The sequence below is a fragment of the Amblyomma mixtum genome, chromosome 7 (genome assembly GCF_055824585.1).
Source record: "Amblyomma mixtum isolate Tamu chromosome 7, ASM5582458v1, whole genome shotgun sequence".
Classification (NCBI taxonomy): Eukaryota; Metazoa; Arthropoda; class Arachnida; order Ixodida; family Ixodidae; genus Amblyomma; species Amblyomma mixtum.
In genome coordinates, this window is record NC_143018.1 from 129,751,540 (window position 1) to 129,769,172 (window position 17,633).

Here is a 17,633-nt window from a genome sequence, read left to right on the forward strand (position 1 = left end):
CTGGGGAGCGAGGCGTAGGTCGTCGCTGTAGTGGTGGCAGCTATGCCGCGAGGCATACTATATTGGCCACATGTTGATATTACGAGTGTTCAGAGCGACTGCGAACTTCTCCGCGTGCAGCAGCGGCGAGCAGCGACAGTTTCCCGAGTTGAAATCGACGCTGATGTAGTTGACAGAGCGCCTCTTCAAACCGACGCAAGACCTACGCGTTGGCGGTGTCACGAACTGTTTATATGGAGCTGTTTGTCGTTGCTGCCGGCGTTCGTAATTCCTGCGAGGATCATCACGCACAGCGGCGAGCAACAGCTGCTCACGGTGAACTTCTGTGCGTGCATGAGCTACCTAGCACAGTGACTAGTGTCCCTGTAGTGAAAGTGATTGCGATCGAAGCGAGTGCTTTTACGTCAAGGCAGTGAAATGTGCACCTTCGAGAGCTAACTACGCATGCCGTGCTTTCCGAATGCTGAAATGAACGTGGCGTTGTGCAGCTAGTCGCATTCGTTGTGATGGTTGCAGTGATCGCGACCGTAGCGTGCACATGACGTTGTTGCTGGCTACGCATTCATTACCATTTTGTTCGCGATTCGTGTTGGCACTGTGCTTGAGAATTGCCGTGTGTGCGACGTGACGCGACGCGAGCTTGGCTGCACGGCCGTAGGACTGTTTTGCGGCGACAACAGCGATGTCGCCATCCTTCTGCGCTTTGGTGCTCCATTCAGTACGTTTCGTGATGATGGGTGCTCGGGTTACGACTCGCCGGAGAAACTGTGTAACCTGTGTGAAAACATCGGTGCAGTGCAAATGTATCTTCGGGAGCGTCATTTCTTTTTATTTCCTGCCGGCTGTGCGCACATTTGCCTGCAATAAACATATCGACTTGATGAATGGGTGACTGAACACTTCCTCTAGTCATTTCGGTTTAGGTTGTAACAACATGGTATTACTCGATTACAAACAAGAATCATTGCCGCTTTTAAATCACGGCTGATTGACAGTGTACAAATCTCTAATATGTGCCAACTCATAAGTCTGTTTTTCATGAGCATTTCAATTGATGTAGCGCAGAAAAAAAAAGTGTGGCACCAGATTATGCAATCAAAACTGTCCACAGAGCAAATTGAGCATAACGAGTCATAATGAAAAACAAGAAAAAAATATTGAGAAAACCTTTGCCACTGCTTTTTTTTCTCTTTTTGCTTAGCAGTGTTAAGTCAATATTGACAAATGATTGGCAGTATTCAGTTTAAGTGGGATGTTGGTTTCCACTGCAATCAGAAAAATGCAGTGGTCTTGAAGCACCTCATAGGCAACGACAGTGTCTTGTTGATTTTGCTCATGGTCCTTTTCGATCCGGAGATCAGTGGTACGAAACTGGATGTGTTCGCAATGCTATTATTGCAGAGCTGCTCGCGAAATCGGCTTTATTGGTGTTAAGCGGTTGTTCAGCAGCGCTTCCTGGGTCAGCCGCAGCAGTTTGTTTAACAAACTGCTTAACATTCTCGACGTTTTGAGAAGATTTCGTCGATGGACTTGCATATGTCTGTCTGCTACCACCTTCATTTGCCTGTGACTGGTTGCTACAGACATGACTACTTGCAGACTGCAAAATAAGCTCTGTGGAGCTTGTAAAGCTACGCTAGGAACAAAGACGACGGTAACACATCACTGCACAGGGTAGCAATCCTTGCTCTGTCGTCGTCCCTTAGCACAGTTTCGACATGCTAACTTGCCACCGGTGTACCCCACAGTACGCCATGATCAAGTTCTGGGAAATTTACAGAAAGCAACAACGGGAAAAGAAGCAGGTTGTATAAGCATATTTAGTGCATGCTGTACAGATAGCTTCCTGCCTTATTATAGCCTGGCCCCTCTGTTTCTAACGCTTCATCACCCAGCACCTATGGCCCTATTTGTGTCATTGGCATGTGATGCACATCAACAAACACATTTCATACTCTTGACTCTGCTAGATTGTTTTGGATCATTAAGTTGTTTGATTCAAATCGGCAAGCTTTTAGAAGACATTTCTGCAATAGCCAACTTTTTGTTGTTCTTCATGACATGCACCTCGACTGCAACATCCCCCATGATGCTTTTGTTCTTTGCTTTGAAAGAGCATGCGATTAACCTATTTATGTGAGGCCGTAACTTTCAGAGCAGGCAACATTCTGTTATTTTGGGGCAGAAATCACAGGCCGTTGTGAGAACGTATCGTCGAACGAGGAGTACTCGATTGCGATGTGACGCGTTTTTCAGTCTCTTGGGTAGAAATGGTCCAAACACGTATCGTTTCCGACGAAATCGCTTCAGATGAGCAGTCTCGCCTTCGATCTTGCGAAGTTTTATCGCGAATTGGTTCGCGGACGTCGGGGCCATCTGAACCGAGATCCGTGCCGTCCCAGCCCGAATCACAGGCGACCACGATTCTACCTTCGACGAAAAACCGCAGCAAAAGAAACGGTGTCGAAGCGGATATTGTCTTGAATACGCCGCAATTAATATGGGTAATTTCTGCCGCAAGATATCTGCGTGTTTCGCTACAAACACATGCCTGTACCGCCGCACGCGATTAGACGGGCGGCAGTGCCGGGAGTGCCAATCGGAACGTTCGAACCATCCGTCTCGTCCGCCAGCAGCAAAGTGATCGTACAACACCATTCCGCCCAACGCCCGAGCGGAGGCTGAAAGCGAGCGGTCCGCTCGCTGGCGGATGCGCCCAAAAAACGATCGTACAACGGCCTTTACGCTGCCGCGAGCACCCTCAGTAGTGAATATTTGCTTCCCGCAGCTGTCAACAACCTGAAAATAGCTAAGCGGGTATCGTTGTCGCGAAACATACGCGACCGACTTCGCAGTCGCGTACACCCACCACTCACATCCACTGATTGCCACTCACGTCCACTCACAACCACTCATGTCCATTCATATCCACTCATCAGTCATGTCCACTCAGCACTCAATTCTACTCACTCCCACATCCACTCACTCGCACTCACGCTCTTCTCCACTTATACTCAAATCCACTCACTCACAATCACACTCATGGCCACCCATGCTGACGTCTACTGACTCGCACTCATACTCACGTCAACTCACACTCGTGACCACTCACTCGTACTCGCACTCATGACCACCGACACTCATAATCACTCATTCGCACTCACATGCACTCACTCTCACAACCATTCACTCGCACTCACACTCATTACCACCCACATTCACATCCACTCACTCGCACTCACACTCACGTCCATTCACACTCACGACCACTCACTCACAGTCGCACTGAGCGTGAGTGTGCCGATATAAGTGCACTCGTGTGTGAGAGTGCCGACCTATGACTTTCACACCGTGTTGCAGGTCACTGGAGGCATTTCAAAGTTCACCTTATTATCACATGTGTCTCGTATTCAGTATCTGTCGTAATTTGCGCTTCTCAGAATGTTTTTCAAAATCTGCCTTACGGTACAATATAGGAGTATCTTTGTAATCACATGCTCAAACTCTAGAGTAAGTTCTTTAGTTATGGACTCGGTATTCTAAATCAACCGCGAAATAAGTAACCATGTCCAGAAACCGGCTTACCTTTGCTGAGCCTGCTGACTCCGTGGTTCCGTCCCCGTTGCTTAGGGCACCTCCTAAGTCAGCTGAAAGACGAGCAGCAGTGGGAGTAACAGTCCGTAAAAGGCAAATGAAACAGAGCAGTGGTCTGAAAGCTGTAATATCAGTGACTTGTGATCGCGATTCTAAGCCAGAAGAGGAGCTTGAATTTATACCACGCAGGCGTTGCAGGAGTGCAGTTGCACTGTGGCACTAAGCCCTATTCGCATTTGAAACACGTGCACACGAAAGAAACGTCCAAGTGTTCCTTGTGCGCGCAGACGTTAGCTGTGGGCAGGCAGCTGGAAGGAGCTTGCGGGCCAGAAACAGCAGCCAGTTGGTGCCCAAATTTTCTCCGTGTTTAACGGTTCTGGTTCTGAATATGTTGGGATGGCGGTCTTCAGTTGCCTGTAATCTCCGAACCCATTGTTCGCGTGTTCTCCGCAGAACAGCGGCGGCTGGCCGCAACGTATATGCCTAACTGTTTTCCGCTTAGCCAGATATGAACCAAGTAGCGCGACAAGCGGATCCGGTAGAAAGCCTGCAGGTTTCCAAAATCTGTTACTCACACAAAAAAAACAGTAAAGAGCGTTTCACTCCATTATTTCATGGCTGGGTACCGTTCCCAGTGGTATGCTTGGCTTGGTCGCAGGGCAGCGTAAATCGCTACCACCCTTCAGAAACTGCGATTTTGGAACTTGTGTCTTGTCCCGCCAGAGGTAGACACTTCACCAGTGAACGGCAAGTGTCTGGAACACATTGCACTGCGAACATATAAGACAAAAAATCAGGCTAGTTGGTGCCGCCGCTATGTGCTGCTAAAACAGCATGCCATCGCACGCAACGGGACCCCTTCGGCAGGTGGAAATTGGCTTTGCAATTTTACGGAATTTCAATGACGTCAGATAGGCGATAACCCAGTGTAGGAAAGCAAGCCCCTTTGTCGTGCCGCTCACGGCAAAGTTCTGCACGCAGACTTGAATTATTATGTAGAACAGCAGCTTTACAAAATGAAGAAGCTAACGAAGCCTGTCAAGGTAAAGCATCATCGAAGCCTCCGATGCCGTTGACAGCGCATCGTCTCCGCCAACTTTTGGCTGGAGCCACGGTTCCTCGGCCGGAACCCCGTCAACACAGCCGCGTCTGTCTTCGCGAAGTCGACAGCTACCTGTGGACACCACTCATACACAGGTGGGGCAACATTTACGCATTTTAGGGCCGATCCTCACTTGCGTTTCGTGGCGACGGCGCTAGGCCTAACGCCTACGCCGACGCTCGGCCGTGAGTGAGTCGCCCACCCGTGTCAAGATAGCTGCCCAAAAAGTACAACGCGGCTACGACCCGGACGCCATGGCCTGGTCCGAGGTTCCTTCAGCTCCAACGCCTGTTCTGCGCCCATCGAGAATCCGAGGCTCTTCAAATTAGTGGAACGCCGCTGCCGCAAGCGGGACGCCGCCTCCAAGAAAGCGGACGCCACGTCGGCAGGCCGCTCAACACGGCACGATGCTGCTGCGCGCGCTGCAGCGCTTCACGGAGGGGCCCAGTCTAAGACCGGACCCTCTTGGAAACCAAAGTCACTGCCGCGTCTTCATCCAGAAGACATCGTCATCATCCTGAAGCCCCGGGTGACCGTCGCTCTCAGGGATGTATACCAACATGGCGAGCTGGGAGCAGCGTTCGCGGCCTACCTGGGCGCCAAGGCCGCAGCATCCCTCAGCCTGCTCCCCACATGGGAGCAAAACTTGATCGTCGCAGGCACCAGAGAGCCGCACGTCGCGCACAAGCTTCTGCGGGATTTTCAACTAACATCACCGAAGGGCCAGCTCTCCATGTACGGCCAGTTGAAACTCACTGGAGACGTGTGCCGCGGCGTCATCACCGTGGCTAAGCACGAGACAAGTGAGTCCCTCCAAAACAAGATCCAGTGGCATGCTGGAGAGCTTGCCGATATCCGCAAGCTTGGCAAATCCGACGTCGCGTCGCTCACCTTTGTGGGAAAAGTGGTGCCGCGATATGTGCATTACAACTCCGAGGTGACCCTTGTGCGTGCGTACAAGAGAACCATTCCGGCCTGCGTGCGGTGCGGCACTGTGGGTCACCGAGCAGACACCTGCCCCTGCCTGGATGAAAAGTGCGGCCTGTGTGGCCAAACGGCGCCGACCGTCGACGGAGTCAAGGCGCCGCATGAATGCGCTCTGTCCTGTGCAGTCTGTGGGCAAGCCCACGCTACCAACTCCCGCGACTGCACGGGAAAATTCCGGCAGCTCAAGGTGCATGGCCCCAAGGCTAAACGCCCAGAGGTGCCAAAAAACCAGCGACCTGGCAAGCATCCAAGTCATCCAAAACCAGGTGCCGGTGGCGAAACGCCGCGTGGTGCTCACGGCACCGACCACAAGACATCGTCACCTTCACCGTCGGTGAAGCCAGCGCCCGGGAAAAAGACGGCGCCTCCACCGCCCAGCGGCAGAGACACTGGCCACTTCCCGGCCCTCAAGACAATCGGCGCTGCCGACGCCCGGGCATCAGCGCCTCAACACGACAAACAGGTGAGCAGCTGGGCTGAGATCGCCTCCTCTTCCTCCCATCCCTCACCCTCCCCCGTAACCGTCTCCGCACTCGACGCGGAATACAAAAAACAGATAGACGTGCTCCGGGCACAGAATGAGCTTTTGGTCAACAAAATTCAAAATTTAGAGTCAAAATTGGCGTCCGCCGCACCGAGCCCGCAGAACTCGGACGCAATGGAGAGCGACGCGGAGATCTCGCCTGCCCTCGTGACAGCCATCTCTGCGATGGAGGAGCGCTTAACCTCTAAATTGCGATATATGATCGAGACCGCCATGGACCAGATCTTGACAAAGGTGAAATCTGCCGTCCCCGCGGTGGTCTCAAAACACATCTCGGACAACCCCCGCCTCCTCCGTCGGACGGGACGCATTAGGGACGAATCCCGCCCTTCAAAATTCAACCGTCTGATTATTGATTCGGACAATGAGGACAGCTGCCCCGCTCCTTCCGTCATCACCCCCTTGAAGGCTCAAGTAGCTGGCTCTGAGGCAGCCAATCCCTCCTCCTCCCCCCCAAGAATTTTAAATCATGGCGAGACATCTTAATCAAAGGAGTTCCGCCATCTCCAATTCGGCCATGTCAGCTTCAATAACACAGTGGAACTGTAGAGGCTTTAAGGACCGCACTAAGCGGGCCAATTTCCGCCTCTACCTTGAAACTTTCGAGTCCTTACCAGCCGTGGTTGCCCTCCAAGAGCCAGGCCTGGGCGCCACAATGTCAAATTACACGACGTTCCAACAGGATCCCGCGTCTTGTCTTCTCGTTCACAAAGACTACACAGCCAACCTAGTGGATCTCGACCTCCAACTAGAGTACTCTTATGTAATGGTGACCCTCCTACCAGTCCGCCGCAGGGACCCACCGTTGCATACACTCAACGTGTACTGCTCTCCCAAACTAAAGCGAGTGACTTTTGCGGGCCTCTTCAGCCGCGCGCTAAGAGTAGCGGGCCGCGATCCCCTGCTGATTGTGGGCGACTTTAACGCTCCCAGTCAGCAGTGGGGGTATCGCAAGGAGGAGTCACGCGGGCGTAAGCTGGCGGAGCTTGCGTCCACGTTGGGCCTCACCCTCCACACGGACCCTGTCCACCCAACCCGGCTAAGAAATTCCGTGACACGGGATACGTGCCCGGACTTAACCTTCACTCGCAACATACGACACGCAGACTGGCTCAACACCGAGGAGACCCTCGGTAGCGACCACTGCATCATTAACACTACACTACGCACACGCCCCCTCAAGCGTCCCAGAACACAAGCCCATATCCCAGATTGGACGAAATTCAGGCAAAATTTTAACTCACTTGATAATACACCCATTTCCGCACAAGGCGACACAGCATGGTCCCAACAGCTGCTGGCACAGCTTTCCTCGCATGAAAAACACATCCAGCTCTCAGAGGCGGTCACGGACGTAGATAACCACCTTCTACACCTCTGGGAAGCCCGTCGCAGCCTCGTCCGCCGTTGGCGACGCCAGAAACACAATAGAAAGCTTAAAGCTCGAATTGCCGAGCTTACCCAGAAAGCGGCAGAGTACGCGGCCCAACTCGCCGACTCCAATTGGGTAGATAGATGCAACACGGCCGCGCGACAAATGTCCAGCCGAAACACGTGGCGTCTCTTTCGAGCCCTAATCAACCCAACCCAAACACGAACCGAAACACAAAAACATTTGCAGCGAGCCATGCACGCTTTTCCTGGCAACACGACTCAACTGGCACAGAAACTTCGGGACCAGTATCTGTGTACAGCCCAAGACCCCTGTGGATCTGCGTACTCTTATGCAGGCAGAGAGAACACGGAGCTGGATCAACCTTTCCAGCTCCATGATCTGCGGGCGGCTCTCGCCATAATGAACGGGGCACTGCGCCAGGACGGGATAAGGTCACCGTCAAGCTTTTGACGAACCTGCCCGACTTGGCATACCAGTCCCTCCTGGAATACGTCAATGCGATTTGGCGCGGGGACTACCCCCCTGCCAATCGAATGGGAAACGGCTTTGGTCACTTTTATTCCTAAAGGTGGCAAACCAATTGGCACAGATAAACTCCGCCCCATCTCTCTCACCTCATGTGTGGGCAAACTAATGGAGACGATGGTGCGGGATCGGTTATCTACATATCTTGAACACAAACAGGTCTTTGCGAGCACCATGTTCGGATTCCGCCCACACAGATCCGCACAGGATGTCCTCCTGCAACTCAATCGGGAAGTCCTTGACCCCCTCGAATGCCCCCATAATGACCGGGTAGTACTCGCCTTGGATCTTAAAGGGGCATTTGACAATGTAACACATGAGATCATACTCACTAACCTAATTCACACCGACTGTGGCCTCAACACATTCCAATACATAAGCCAATTTTTAATGGATCGTCAATCCTACATTCGAATTCAAGATAGAGACCATGGTCCTTACCTACTCGGCACGCGGGGAACCCCTCAAGGCGCGGTACTTTGCCCGCTGCTCTTCAATCTGGCCATGATGCACCTGCCGGCCCAGCTGAGTGGTGTCGCCGGCGTGCAACACGCCCTGTACGCCGATGACATCACTCTGTGGGCCACGCAGGGCAGCACAGGAGACATTGAAAGCAGCCTGCAAACAGCGGCGACGATAGTAGACCGCTACGCCCGCCGCTGCGGTCTTCAATGTTCCCCTCAAAAATCGGAATTTGTGCACCTCCGCCCCTCACAGAAGTGCACAACTAAAATATCTCTCTCTCTTGAGAGTGGTCCCATACGCCAAAGTGATGAGATACGGGTACTCGGACTCTACATCCACAAACACAGGCGGCCAGACACTACATTGGCCAAACTCCGTAAAGTGGGGGACCAGGTAGGCCGCATGGTCCGCCGGGTTTCCAACAAACGCAGAGGGTTACGAAGTAAGGATGCCTTGCGGCTGGCAAACGCCTTCGTAACTAGTCGAATTCTCTATTCGACTCCTTATCTCCACCTACGGAAAGAAGAGGAGGACGCCCTTGAGGTCATCCTTCGCAAAATTGTTAAACGTGCCCTTGACCTCCCCATCACTACTTCAAACAGCCGGCTTATGGCTCTTGGGCTGGTGAATACTTTGCGGGAACTCCGGGAGGCGCACCTTACAAACCAGTACACGCGCTTGTCGCTAACGGAGTCGGGTCGCCGCCTTCTTGCTCGACTCCATATCCAACACAACCCTCCAATGGAAGACAGGTTTCGCATCCCGGAACTGTGGAGACGTGCCCTCCACGTGCGGCCTCTTCCAGCAAACATGTCACATGAAGACCAGAATGGTCGGCGCCTGGCACGAGCGGAAGCGCTAGCCCGATATTATGGCAACCAAACAGGTGTATACTACGTGGACGCCTCCGGCCCTCACCACGGGGGATGGTACACGGCCGCGGTAGTTCACAACAGCAACACAGTTAACGGCCTAACTTTCAGAGCCCGCAGTGCAACACAAGCAGAAGAGGTCGCGATTGCTCTCGCGGCCTCACATTCCAATTCAAAATACATAATCACCGACTCGCGAGGGGCCTGTCGGAACGTCGAACAAGGCTGCACTCCCTTCCTAGCCTATCGAATATACCAAAATTGCATACGGGATACGGACCCCGCACACCGTTACCTCATATGGGCCCCTGCTCATCAGGGGTTGGCAGGAAACGAGGCAGCCGACGCAGCCGCCCGCGCGCTCTCTCACCGGGCTGTTTTCTCCTCCCCATCCGATCAGGAACCCGATTTTAATCCGATCTATACATTCAAAGATATTACAACATATCAAAATTGTCATCGCATTTACCCTAGCCCATGTAAAGGCCTGAAGAAGGCGGATGAGCGGCTCCTTCTCCGCCTTCTCACCAATACATTGCTGTGCCCGGCAGCGCTAAAACATTTTGACCCCTCCTTTAGCGGCAGCTGCCCACAATGTAGTGCGGTGTCTTCTGACACCTATCACATGGTGTGGGCCTGCCCTTCCAACCCCGCTATTCCCCCCATCCCCAACCCAACCCGGGAGGACTGGGAGGCGACCCTGCTCGGCTGCCACGACTTACAGGCCCAACAATCCTTAGTCGGGCGCGCCCGGGCGGCGGCAACCGCCACTGGGGTCCCATACTAGGGACCTCCACCTAGTGTTTGTAAGGATCGGTCCCTTACGGGCTGATCCAAACATACCTCCTGTTCATTCGTAATAAATGTTTTCACCACCACCACCACCGATGCCGTTGATGTGCACACCGGCTGGTGCTGGCAAGGCACCGGAGATATTCCTTTCCCTGGCATCGCCCGCCTGGGGGGCGATCCACGGCTGGCGGAAGCCTTGCGTGCTGGCTGTTGCTTTCCATATGCCCTGACGTATGAAACGGCAGCTCACAGTAACCAAAACTTGGCACGAGCAAGTGCAATACTTCGCTCACTTTGGCGTCTGAAGAGTAGGTTGTGGTTGAGTTTTTTTTTTTGTAAGCGGCAGATGAGTTTACACCCGTAATCTCTCCCGCCTGCAAGCGGCAGTTGTGTGATCTAGCGCCCTTAACAACCTCTCGTCCATCCACGCAGTTGTCTTACAGCCGTGAGCCACGACACTCGGACGAGGTTGAGTGGCGTCGCCGATTCTACGGTGATTATATGGGTGCTCTAATAATAGGCTCCTCAGTTTCAGCAGCCGATTGACTCGAGTGCTAAAGTCTCGGTTTGGATGACGCTCTTCTGGCAAACTCTGTAAATTCTTCTTTGAGGAATGGTGCGGCATGGAAAGACGTGGACGAAAGAAAACACACACACAAGCGCCAGCCGGAGGTAAAATCTTGGAGCGAAAGGAAAATCCAAGGGCGCGTGCTTGATATTCAGCGTTGGCAGCCAACGAATCAAGGACACACAGACCCAAACAATCACAAGAAAAAGAGGCCCAAGTACTCGAAATTATTGAGCAGCGTTAAGGTTTGGGCAAGTATTAATGTTGCTTACGGCCCAAGATTTTACTTCCGATTGACGCTTGTGCGTGTTTTCTTTCTTGCGTCCACGTCTTTACCTGCGACGCCATTCCTCCCACAGCATGTCGCACCAACATGCCCAACACTTTACTCTGTAAATTCGTGCCTGGACAAGGAAAACCCCCGTCGGCCCTCTGCAGTTATCCTGCAACTATTGCTGATTGCTTCTGGATGTCTACGTGTTACTGGTGGCTCTTATAAAACCCAAAAATCCAATGATATCGGCAGAGCTTTATGTTGTCTCTACTCTGCGTTTTTTCATAGGGAAAAGGTACTGTTCCACCACGGTGATACGGACTATCACCGTGTCACCCACAGCCAAATGAGAAGCGACCAGTTTGTTCAAGTTAAATGTCGCGGAATCCTACAGGGGTGTTTGGAAGGATTCGTACGTAAATTGGCATAACTTTTACAGTGGGGCCACACGGAACAGTCATTTCGTTCTCTGATTGGTAAACCTGCGAAGCTCTCGATTATACATGCTTAGATCATTCAAAAGTCGCGGCAGATTGTCGTCGTACACGCCTGGAACTCGTTCGACGCCTATGACCTGCCATAAAGACCGCGCTCTCGCTGGCCCCGAAGTCAGCGACCTTTTATTCTCGCCCTGGGAACAGCGCGATCTGTTAGACCCGAACGCACCAACCGTCACCGTTAAGGCCTGCGTGGGATAAAAACTTGACCCAAGACACTCTTACGGCTTCTAATAGAAATCCAAGATTCTAATTTGCTGCTGACCACACTTCCTAGACTGTCCGTGAGAGCGGCCGACTAATTATTTCGAGCTAGTAACTTTGCGCTTCTCAGCAACACCGGTAGGCGCGCGTCGAGGGGGCTTCGGCGACAAGTGAAGGCGGGCTATTTGGTGGTTGACAATGGAGTGCATTTTGCAACCGCGCAAAACGACGAGGGACGAAGAGAGGCGTCTTGTCCTGTGCTTGCCTGTCTTCGTCCCTCGTCGTTGTGCGCGGTTGCAAAATGCACTCCATTATATGTACAGTGGCTGTAGCTTTATAAAAAAATTATTGGGATGATTGGCGGCAAGCAGATGTGGTAGAGCTTTTTTTTTGCGCTGCCGTCACTTTCCATAAATATGCACCAATGCGTCCAACTCCTCGCACTAATCCGTAAGGCTCTCATACCAGCTTACGCGCAGCGCGCGACCGTGCCTAGGCGCTCTCTCCACGAAGGGACCTTCGACACCTTCCACCACGCCGCCACACACTGAACTTTGCCAAGTTCTGGGCAGAGCTCTCCTCTCCTTATGTAGCTGGTTCTGTTCGCTGGAAATGATGGGCAGGTCATCATCAGCACTAAGTGCACGGCTAGCCATGTTCAGCACAACATTAGAAAGCATACTGAGCTAAGCATGGGCAGCATAGAACTCTAATCACTCCCTATGTGGATGCGCGTGTCTTGTGCGTAGGTCAGTGATGGCCTATCGCTGTGTCGGCGCCCTACGCGTTAATGTCATGTGCCATGGGATTATTACCGCGATCTGCGGGGTACACAACTTTGGTAGGGGGCGTGTTTCGTAACCAGAGTGAAACAGTGTGGCGCGCGTCGTACGCGTCTCGTGTTTCCTCTTGCTGCTGCTTTGTGCCTCAAGCTTACTTTAACTTACAACTCCCAATAGCGTAGCGAGTGGATTAAGATTACTGCTAAGATTACTGACTGGATTAAGATTAAGTATTTACTGCTTCTACTTGAACGCTAACCCATTTCGCTATATTATTATATAATAATATTGTAGCACACTTTTGTCCTTCTTCTCATGCACGACTGCTGATTATTAGAAACAGTTATTAAATGCCTACAACTGATTACTGCGTCCAAATTGGTCATTTTCTTTCGCATGACCGCCCCTCAGCGATTTCAAACTTTCGCATGAGATCACTTATATTGCATTGTTGACACCGAACGAGCTGGTAGTTTCTTATTCAATACAGCGGCAGAATTTGCCGGCTGATTGGTGATGCTTTAGGCTTATTTTGACCCAGTGCCTGCGCTTATCACAACCTTCCTTGCATGGACAAGCTCATCCGCTACCACAAAGCTCGAGCAGGATGGGACTGGCTGAATATATCATCCGATCACTTAGAGCACCCTTAGCCTGATGCACACGTACGTACGAAAGTTGGACTGCTTGCGACGCACAATACGGAGGCTTATACGCGATGCGCGTCCGTAAATTCGGCTGCTTCCGCAGGAATGTGCGCCGTGAAATCACGCGCTCATTCTTACGAAAAATAACCTGCGTTTGTTACCAGGTGAAGTGAAACCAACCTGGACATGAATCCATCGCAGATTTCCGATGGATAACTGGCTGTAGCTTGGAGGGCCTCTGCGAAAACAAAATGCTCCGGTTATCGACACACCGCTTTCCCTCGCTTCTAGAAAAGACTGCGTTTAATTATTCGTGCATTGCAAGAAGGCGATCGGGTGGCAAGCAATAACCTTCGCTGCGCCCCAACGCCGAACCCGTGCGGCGGCTTTCCAGGCGCGCTTGGCCCGCCGCAGATCGCTTTATCAGCTGACGACGACCGTGCCGGCGAACGACGCGGCCTTTTACTGCCGACCCCTTTGCCGAGCACTCGTTGCTGCGGTCGTTTCAAAGCAGAAGCACGGATATTTCACACGCAGGATGAGGAACTTTTATGGTGAGGTTCAACTCTTCTAAGCCTATAGTTACACAGAGAGAAGGCTCTCTTCGAAACTCTAGCCTACCGTTGCTTCTCGGTTTCAGCGGCCAGTTAAGCTCGCGTCCCCTGCAGTAGCCCTTCTCGACTAGCAGCATCGAGTGGATGTTCGGACGCCGCTTGAGGGCGACACCGAAGAACTGAAACACTCGGTCTGGCGCGTGCCACACCCATGGCGAAACTGAAGGAGAAACCGCTGATGTAGCAACTGTTACACCCTCTCCAAATCACGTGCTATCTCAGCAGCGGAGCTCGCGAGCGTGCGCAGGTATGCCTCTGCTTGGCAAGTCATATGGTTTGCATGCGCTCCGGGGCCTCAAGGTCAAACGCCCATTAAGATCGACCTTGGGAGGCATGTAGTAATAGAACTTTCGCCCTAATATCAGAAACCTAACCACCAAAGGCATGCATGTGGATGGGTCGATAGCCATAACCACTGTTTACAAGATCGAAGCAGCCAGCATCAGTAGAAGGTTCCGAACGCCAGGAAATTTAGTGGCCGCGTTTCTTAACGCGGCAGACAATCGCGCCCGCTTTTGACGCGTTGTTGGCCTTTCTTTCGCCAAGTGTGAGCACGGCCAGAGCGCGCACGGGTTTACTGTAATGCCCCCGCAGCCGAGCAGCGTAGATCTGCCACGGCAGCCCAGTGCATAGCGTGTGGTTCTGTTTGGTTGGTTTACTGGGGTTTAACGTCTCAAAGCGACTCAGGTTATGAGGCACGCCGTTGTGAAGGACTCCGAAAATTTCGACCACCTAGTGTTCTTCAACGTGCACTGACGTCGCACAGTACACGGGCCTCTACAATTTCGCTTCCATCGAAATTCGACCGCCGCGGCCGGGATCGAACCCGCGTCATTTGGGTCAGCAGCTGAGCGCCATAACAAGACACACCACGGCGGCTCGTGTGGTTCCCTGACTGTACGCGTCGCCGCAGTTAATAGAAATATTTTGGAATAGGGGGCCCAAGCCCTAAAGATACGGACGCCTACGCGGCAGAGGAGAGAAATGACAAGAAATAAACCTAAACAAACGAAAATGTTTCCATTCATATACCTGGTCACTTATTAGCAATTCTAAAATCTCATATTATAGCTGTAAAAAACGCAACATAAAAGAAGCGCTTTTTACATTTTTTTTATAGTTTCCCACGTGCAGCACCATGTCGGTAGGAAGGCGCAGTGGTAACTTTCGCAAATGTAATTATTTTTTTGTTTTGTCATAGTCCACCGAGATACAAAATATTTAGTGAATAAAAAACTTCACGTAATGACAATTTTTTTGTGATCGCTTTTTGGAACAAACGCGTTAATCTGTTTCAACTTCCCATGTTTTCTGACGTCAGACGATGCGCTCGAAAATCCTAGCAGCCCTGTAAACACAGAAGCAATCTGAAAATTCGAATCATTTCATCGCTAAAATTTTGTGGTGCAGGCATCTTCAGACATTCATCGTATAAGAGTTAGCGCAAAACACAAGACACTCACAAGAAAGGTAGACAGGAACATCTTCAGACAAAGCGAAAGCTTCGTATGCCATTCATTTGCCGTGAATATAAGACACAGAATAGCGGCGACAACGAATCGATTCTGAAGCCAGAGGCCCCGCTTCGAACCCGCCGCGGTGGCTCAATGGTTACGACGCTTGTTTACCAATGATGATGAAAATATTTTCATGAAATTTTTTAGCAGGTTGTAGCGGCGGGTGGAGGTCTCAGTCCGGAACCCCATTGCGTAGGCTCCTGTCCGCGCTCTTTCGATGAGTTCTTTTTGACTCGTTTCGTTCGAGCTGGGCAGAGCTGCCTCCCACCTCTCCTGCGTGGCTGGTTATTGGCAGTGACCACCTGATTTCATTGGCAGGCCCGTACCATATGGTACAGGCAGGGTGTCGAACCGATATTTTTTCGGGTTCGATTCGGGTTCGGGTTCACACCTTTCGGGTTCAGTTCCGGGTTCGGCTCCAGAGGGCCATTCCGTTCCGGTTCGAACCGGTTCGGACCGTCTCGAACCGGTTCAAACGGGTTCAAACGGGTTCAGGACAAAAAAAATTAGAACGCAGATAGGTTTCAGTGATATGCGTTTTCTTTTTTCTTGCACATTGCTATACAAAATAAAAAATGCTAAGATTTGTTTACGAGAACATAAAACTAGGCTAGTTGGTAACGGTTGCTTAAGCAGCGCAGTAAACAGGACAAACGGAAGTCTGGAGACGACACAGACGCTGACTAACAACTGGTTATTACATTCTCGGAAAAGTATATGAAGGCGCAGGACACAGTGAACAATCCAAAAAACAGAAGAGCAAAGATTAAAACTAAAAAAACCATACTACGCATGCACATCGCAATCTAGTCATGACATCTTTTTCAATGAAATTCGAAGACTATATTCCATAGTAGACGGCACTCCCCTATCTCCTAGACCTCACACAATGCCAAGAAAGCCTGGCTCCTTATCTGCGAAATTGATGTATGGTGAAGCAACACGCTCATCTGCATCCTTTCTGATCATACAGGCCTCCATCATCTCCCTACAAATTCGATCAGGGTGATTAAACAGGAGACTTGTCTTTCCAAGTGGGGAAGCAGATGAGTGAGTTGCTTCACCATCTACCAGTTTGGTAGATAAAGAGTCAGGCTTTCTTGGCATTGTGTGAGGTCCAGGAGATAGGTGAGTGCCGTCTACTATCGAAGATACTCTTCGAATTTTGTTGAAAAAGACGTCACGATTCGACTGTGATGTGCACGCGCAGTATGGCTTTTAAGTTCTAACCTTTGTTCTGTTTTTCTGGGGTTGTTTCCTGTGTCCTGCGCCTTCCCCTAGAATAAAATAACCAGTTGTTATTCAGCGCTCGTGTCGTCTTCTGTCTTCCTTTTCTCGTGTTTACTGCGCTACTTGAGCATGAAAAAATTGTTTAATGCGAGATTTTCTCACTTTACCCATTTTATTTATTGTCCGCAGCAAAAAGATGAATTTACGGTAAGAGCCGCAAAATGAAACGAACTCAAGATTAATGAAAATCGGCTATGTATATACGCTATAAACCACCTTACCTTATGAGGTGTAGGATGAAAAGCCGATACATTTTGCATCTACAAGACCCTCCTGCTTGAGCAGTTTGGGAGACCCCGTAGCGCGACTAATAGGTCTCCCTTGAAGCTTTAGTCAGTTGGGACTTTCTCGTACGCAGTGTACTTACGGGGACCCAAAATTGCCGCCGCACGCGCCCTCTACGTTCTCGCGCACTACTGAGAAACGAAACTGTCATGTATCGGCCCGTATACATGCAGACAGATACCTTTCCGTCACTCCGAAACCGACTTGCCAGTCCCCCCTCCTTTACTACATGGTAAGAAAATGTTCGAGAATCCCTCCACCGCCCATACCCCACCCAATGAGAGCCTCGTGGGAGCACTGGCTCTCCCTAAAATCCAGAGCTTACCAAACATATTTTATTTAAATCATCTATTCGGCATCGCCTTTGTGACTCACGTTATATATGCTGAGCCTCTATAGCTCAGTATCTTCAAAAACTCAGCTAATTGCGGCTTCTCGCTATAGTAAAGTAAGAAATTTGTTTGTGATAGAATGTTTGGGACTTTTCCTGGGGCGCTATCAAATGCAACCTTTGTGTCCACAAAATTTTTTATGCCCCTGATAGAGTGATAAGGAGGGGTTAATCTGGCATGAACCATTTGTACATCAACTTGTTTCAGGCATTTATTTCCAAAGCCACAAACAACCCCTTTCTGGCAGCTATGCTTAATAGGTGAGTAAGTGCTTGCCTGTCTTTTC

General features: G+C 51.1%; 1 protein-coding gene across 1 annotated transcript in view; it reads right to left on the bottom strand.

The window, feature by feature from the left end:
* Window positions 1–17,633, bottom strand: part of LOC149337577 (uncharacterized) — a 91,630-nt gene that overhangs the window by 58,381 nt on the left and 15,616 nt on the right. The window contains exons 2-3 of the mRNA XM_089554907.1: window positions 13,430–13,487; window positions 3,586–3,647 (exon numbers count right to left, since the gene is read on the bottom strand). Coding sequence (XP_089411033.1) covers window positions 3,586–3,647; window positions 13,430–13,445 — 78 coding nt within the window. The 5' untranslated portion in view covers window positions 13,446–13,487. The remainder of the gene's footprint in view (window positions 1–3,585; window positions 3,648–13,429; window positions 13,488–17,633) is intronic.